At 60.7% G+C, this 6,000-nt stretch overlaps 1 protein-coding gene across 2 annotated transcripts in view; it reads right to left on the reverse strand.

Annotated features, from left to right (window-relative positions):
- PDE6B (phosphodiesterase 6B) overlaps positions 1–5,417 on the reverse strand; it is a 30,269-nt gene extending 24,852 nt beyond the window's left edge. For both annotated transcript variants that reach the window (XM_010958732.3, XM_045519486.2), the window contains exons 1-3: positions 4,950–5,417; positions 2,301–2,453; positions 1,949–2,038 (exon numbers count right to left, since the gene is read on the reverse strand). In XM_010958732.3, the coding sequence (XP_010957034.1) occupies positions 1,949–2,038; positions 2,301–2,453; positions 4,950–5,417 (711 nt within the window). The remainder of the gene's footprint in view (positions 1–1,948; positions 2,039–2,300; positions 2,454–4,949) is intronic.
- Positions 5,418–6,000: the final 583 nt, after the last annotated feature.

Below are 6,000 nucleotides of genomic sequence, written 5' to 3' on the forward strand. Positions count from 1 at the left end.
GAGCTCTGGTGATGAGTTTATGCCCCTGGGCTACAGGTCACAGTCCTGGCCTGCAGTGTGCGTGCCCCGGAATTGGACAGTTAGATAAATGGACAGCAGAGATGGGAGACAGGGTCTCCGGGCTGGTGTGGAGGGGAGGAGGCCAGAAGGGTCTGGACGGGGATGGATTACGGTTGGAGACACAGCAGGAACTCAGGCTCAATTTAGTGTGGACACAAATGGTTATATGCAAAAATGTTTACAGACGTGCGTGTACACACACTTGTCTCCTTGCTCTGTCAGCCAAAGGCCTAGAAGCTATGCCACCCCCATAGCCAAGAGCACACCTAGTGCCCAGATCTTTGTCTCTAAGACCATTTCCTGTGAAGGGAACCAGGACTTCCCGAGGAACGGTTGGTCTCAGGACTGGGCAGGAAATCCTACAGATGAAACAGGAGCATTTCTTAGCGTCCGAAAGTAAGGCTGTGTGAAAGCCCCCAAACAAAAAACCCACCCACCCACCAAACAAAACCACCCAGAATGAAGGATTTTGGGGGATGTGTCAGAGGACACAGGATCCTCTGAGAGGAACAGCTGAACCATGGCGTCAGGAAATTGTGCTGGTCGTAACTTAAGAGCACAGAATACATCCCTGTGTCCAGACTGATAAACATGATGATATAAGGAAATAAGTGGGCACAGTGAGTCTCCCTGCAAACCCCATCCCTGCAGTGGGGGGCCCCAGAGGCCTCTCGAAGTGCTCCTCACAGCCCCCAGGGGCCCCCGTCCCTGAGCGCTGCCTTCAGCCCCACTGCAGTCGGGATGGCCACTCCTCCACGGCCTCAGGCCGTGGCCTCGCCCTTCCTTCTGCCCAGCGCACCCTCCCGGCCCCCGAGCGTCCTCCCACCGCCTCTGCTGCACAGCCACCCGGGCTGGTGGGCCTTGTTCCCCCTGGGCTGCATCCCCAGCCCCACATGCCCTGGCCCATGGAGGTGACCCTCCCAGAGGTTTTACCTTAGGTGGGGCCTGCCTGTGGCCAGGAGGTCCTCGGCGGGCTTGGGTTGCCCCCTTGCCTGCCTGGGCTGCTCTTCTCACAGCCCGTGGGTCAGGAGGGGACCCCTGAACCCAGCCTTTCTCTCCAGACACTGAGACAAGCACAGGAACCTGTTGTCACTTTAACAGGTTTACAGCATGCGACCAGGACGCAAACAGCATTTGCAGACGGAACAGAAAGAGGGACAGTGTGGAGTGGCCAGTAAGGCTTGGCCCGGAGGCCGCAGGCCCAGAGTGGTGGGAGTCTCCCTGTCCACTCACTGTTTGTCCACCGCTCCCGCGGGCGAGGACTCTGGGCTGGAGGACTTGGATGGGACGTACCCCCGGGGGCCCCATCAGCTCAGCCCGTTCCCACAGCCACAGTCCCACCTGCTTGCGTCAGACCCCCACGCCTCCCTCGCTTACGGAGGAAAAGCAGATTCTGGCCCTGGAGGAGACTGCTGCCCCGTGTAGCCGGGGGCAGAACCCACCGGAAGCTGGGCCAGCGGGTGGCGGGACCCTCTGACCCTGCTGTACATTCATAGTTCACATAATTCGCCCAGCTCCTTCCAAAGAAGGTCTGAGGCGGCTTCTAAGGAGGCGCTGTGACTTCAGCATCTGCAGGTGCTCACGCCACCTGGGCCAGAGGGCGCGTCAGGCTGGGCAGACAGGGAACGAGGGGCCCAGCCCCAACAGGGGCCTGGCCTCCCTGCCCACAGCTCGGTGCACTCTCAGCACCACACCCACAACCACAAAAGCCTTGGGGCCTTCCCCCTGGGGCTGCTGGCCTGGGACCTGTGCAGGCGGACACAGCACTACATGTTTTTGTCCAGAGAGACTGGGGCCACGGGCACCTGGACACACTCTGACAGAGATGCCCTGTGCTCTGAGCACGACGTTCCGGGAGGGAGGGCCTGGCTGGGCGGCGCGCAAGTACCTGGCCTCGGCGTGTCTCACAGTTGTGGAGGTAGCTCAAGTGGTAGATCTTCAGGTTTAACGTGCCGAAATTCAGATACTTCAAGAAAACCTGAGAGAGTAGTTGTAACGGCAGGAGTTAAAAACCTTGGCTTTCAGAAGTGCACCCCAGTGTGCACCTGTGGGGGAGATACCCAGCTGCCTGGAGGAGGGGCCACACACAGGCCCACATGCCGGAAGACACAGGATGCCTGGGCGAGTCCCCAGAGCCAAGCTGAGGGGTGGTGCGTACTTGACACCGCTGGCCAGGCGCAGGGCACGGGGAGACTCGGGGTCAGACCGGCATGCACGCTCAGGGGCTCCCCGACACTCACATCTTCATCCTCACTGGTGAAACACGGGCCGTCCAGCTTGTTCACAGCCATGATCACAGCCACAACATCTTTGCCGTTCATGATGGGTGTGGCCAGGATGTTCCTTGTCACATAGTCGGTCAGCTCATCAGCGAAGGAGCTGAAGTGGGGACACTGTGAGGCAAGTGATAAGGGAGAGGCCACTGTTCTGTGGACCTGGAGCCCTGGTCCCCCTGGTCCCTGGGGTCAGGGCTAAGCTGACCAGGCCATGCCCTGGGCCTCAGGAGCCTGGGAAGCAGAGAGGACATGGCCAATGGCCTGTCCTTGGGGCTCCAGCCTGGCTCAGTCCCCAGCACCCCATCTCAGAGCCAGTGACACCCAGCTCTCCATCCACAGACTCTGTAGAGTCCTCGCGGGCACCTCTCCACCTTGCACCCCACTGGGCTGGGTCTTCCCACACCTGCTGCCACCTGGCAGAACTGGCCTCCTGGATGCCTCTTGAGTCTGTCCAGTCCACCCATCCCCAGGCCCCTTCTCATCCTGGCTGCATCTCCTCCTGCCTTCAGCCACCTCAGGCTAGCTCCTGCACCCCTGGACTGTCCCCAGCCGCTGCGGGTCTCCTGTGCCCCTGCTCCATGGGGTTTCTGGCACCCATGATGAGACCTCCATCCATCTCTGGCCTCCCGGGGGAGGGGTTCCCCCAGTCCCAGAGTTGCCCTTTGGGGATTCTCCCTGGTCAGGGGTCGGTTGAAGGGTTCTTAGGTTTGTCTCCACAGGAAAATGCTCATCTGAGCTTTTCCCCAGCCCTGAGTGTTACCAACCTCAGGACCATAGCACCCAAACTTCATTTGCAGAAACACCTGCCCTCTTGTGTCCCCACTCTAAGGACTGGCACCCACCCATCACCCCACAGAGGGGACCTGGGTCTTGGCGCCTCCCCTCCCCTCTGACCCAGTAGGTCTCCAAGCCCTGTGACTTCTCTGAAGTGCCTTCAGCTCTCTGCTTCCACCGCCCAGTCATCAGTGACCAGAGCATCCCTAGGCCCCCACCTGCCTCCCGGCCCATCTTGCTCAGCACGGCCTGCCCGGTCCTCCTCCCTCATCTGAGCTGTCCTGGATCCTGGGAGTTTCCCCACAAAGGCCAGCTGCCACTTTGGCAGGGTCTAGATACCTTGGTGACATGTGGGACCCTCTGACAAGGTGTTTCAGAGCCTTCCAGGACCTCCTGCCTGGCTGCCTCCCATGAACCCTGGGGTCTCAGGGACCACGAAGGGCTGGTGGGGTGACATCACAGCCCTGTGGCACTTGCCACCACTGCCCACAGATGGCCCCTGGTAGAGCACTGGCTCCGCTGCAGTCTCCCTCTGGATTTCACGATGCACTTATTGGAAACTTGCTTTTTAGCTGATTTTCACTCGCCTCTGTTCCACTGCATCTGAGATAAACAAGCCCAGTGTAGCCCTGAGGACTGAGGCCGTCGCCATGAAGGGGGCGTCCAGCCACACTGGCCAGTTGGGGAGATATCAGAGGAGGCTGTCCTGTTGGAGCTGGAGGAGAGGCCAAGCCCCAGGGAGAGACAGCCCTGCAGGGGGTGGGGTGGGAGGGGCCAGCACAGACAGTTTGAATCAGACCCTCAGAGACACTGACACTGACAGCACAGGTCTGGGGGTGGGTGCTCAGCCGGAGGACAACAGACCCAGACGTACAGAAGGAAGGGGCAAGGTGTAGCATGTGGGAAGGGGGTGGGGGAGGAGGTGGGGAGCGGAGGAGGCACTCAGTGTAGGCGCCCCCACTCCTGCCGAAATTTTTTCCCTGGTAATTCAGGCTCCTCGTATTTCGATTTGCAGGTGACCCATTTCTTAAAAAGGAAGTGAGATGAAGCTAATCCCGGAGATTACTATATTCAGGTCGCTGGACCCAGGCTTGTTTGAGCAGATAAGTTTAAGAGGATTGCAGCACAGCTCAGGATCGGGGGTCCATCCACAAGTCTGTTTGTCTCTGGGGACAAGGGGACAGTGGAGACCGGCAGTGGGTAATCCCCACTGGGTTCCTTCGTGGAACATGGATGAGACTGACCCAGCTCACGGGCCTGCTTCCCACTCCCAGGCCAGACCCTGATCCTCGGAGGTGGGACAAGACACCCTCCCCTGCCCACCGCGGCCTCCCCTTCCTGCTCCTTCTCCTCAGAGGCCCTCACACGTGTCCAACAGGCACCTCAGCAGCCTGGCCCAGTCTGACATGTCCTCCCCTGCCCAAACCACCCTCTTCTCCCCAGGGTGGGGCTCCCTCCTCCTGGCGCACGGGCCTCACACCGCAGAACCTGTCCCCTCGAATCTCCCAGCTCCAGGCACTGCCGCCCACTCCTTGACCAGACCTGGCTTCCCCATCGCTTCTCCTGAACCCCCAAAACTTGCCTGCCCCAGTGAGCAGTATGGTTTCCCAGGAGGTTGCGAATTTAGGGCTCTGGGGCCCACTGACTCCTTTCTGGGCCCCTGTACCAGCCCCTGCTCTGACCCCTTCCTCCCCAGACTCTTGTCCATGGAGCTGTCAGTTAAGGGGGCATTAGTGCCTGCCTAGGCCACCTTCCCCAAACGTGACAGTCCCCTGTGGGCTGACTCGTCCCTCAGGGCTTGTGGGGACCCCTCACTGACCCCCGAGGCCCAGCACCCACCTCCGTCACATCCTTGACGTTCACGGTTTTCTTGGTCTGAGCCACATGGCCCACGACCCCAATGTCCAGTGGAAAGACGATCTCGGAGTCGGGGGGCACCAGGCAGTCCTCCAGGATGCTGTCGTGCTGCACGCTGAAGAGGCGCGTGGCGAGCTCGGCCACGCCATTGCGCTGGCGGTACATGAAGAGGCTGCAGCGGTCGGCACGCAGGATGGAGCAGAGGCGCCGCAGGATCTTGAAGACCACCCTCTCCATGTTCACACTCTCCTGCATGTCCTGCACCAGCTCGAACAGTGCCGCACTCTCCTCCACCTGACACAGCTCTCGGAAGCTGGCGCCGCCCGCCAGGGCCGTGTCCTCGCAGGCGCTGGCCGCATCCTCAGGGCTCAGCTTCTTCCCAAAGTACTGGTCCGTGAAGCCCGGGTTCTGGTCCAGGAACTTTTGCACCTGCTCCTCGCTGAGGCTCATGGTGTCCCGCTGCCCGTCCGGCCCCAGGTGCACAGGGACCTCCAGCAAACACTGTCATCAGCAAAGCCTTTCTTAGCGATGATTACCACACCAGCTGACTCACCCTCGCCTGCCCGCCCTCGCCTTAGACCTGGACTTCCCACTTCCTGGGAAAATCAGACCCCCAGGAGTGGGGACTATAGGCTAACACTCAGGGGCTTCGCCAATAGCGGGAGTCCTGGGCTGTAGGGGAGCAGCACTTGGCTTCTAGGGGGGCAGGCCTCGACCCCCACCCCCTGGAGAGAGATAGTCCCAAAAGACACTGGGCCCCTTTTTGCCTGAGGGGCCCTGAGTATCTGGGGCTGTCCAGCAGGTAGCTCCAGGGCTCCTGGGCACCCGCACTTGGGCACAGGTGAGCTGGGGTGGGCAGGCAACCAGCTCTACCTCGGAAAGTTACAGCCCAGCTGTAAGAGGGGGAGAGGGGTTGGAGGGTGCAGCCCATGCCAGTGGAGGGAAGTGGGGAGAAGGGAGGCAGGTGTGGAGCTGGGACCACAAGGTGGGGTCTGCACATACTTTCCTTTCTCCTGTCTGGTGACGAGGTGGC

The sequence above is a fragment of the Camelus bactrianus genome, chromosome 2, assembly GCF_048773025.1.
Source record: "Camelus bactrianus isolate YW-2024 breed Bactrian camel chromosome 2, ASM4877302v1, whole genome shotgun sequence".
Taxonomy (NCBI): Eukaryota; Metazoa; Chordata; class Mammalia; order Artiodactyla; family Camelidae; genus Camelus; species Camelus bactrianus.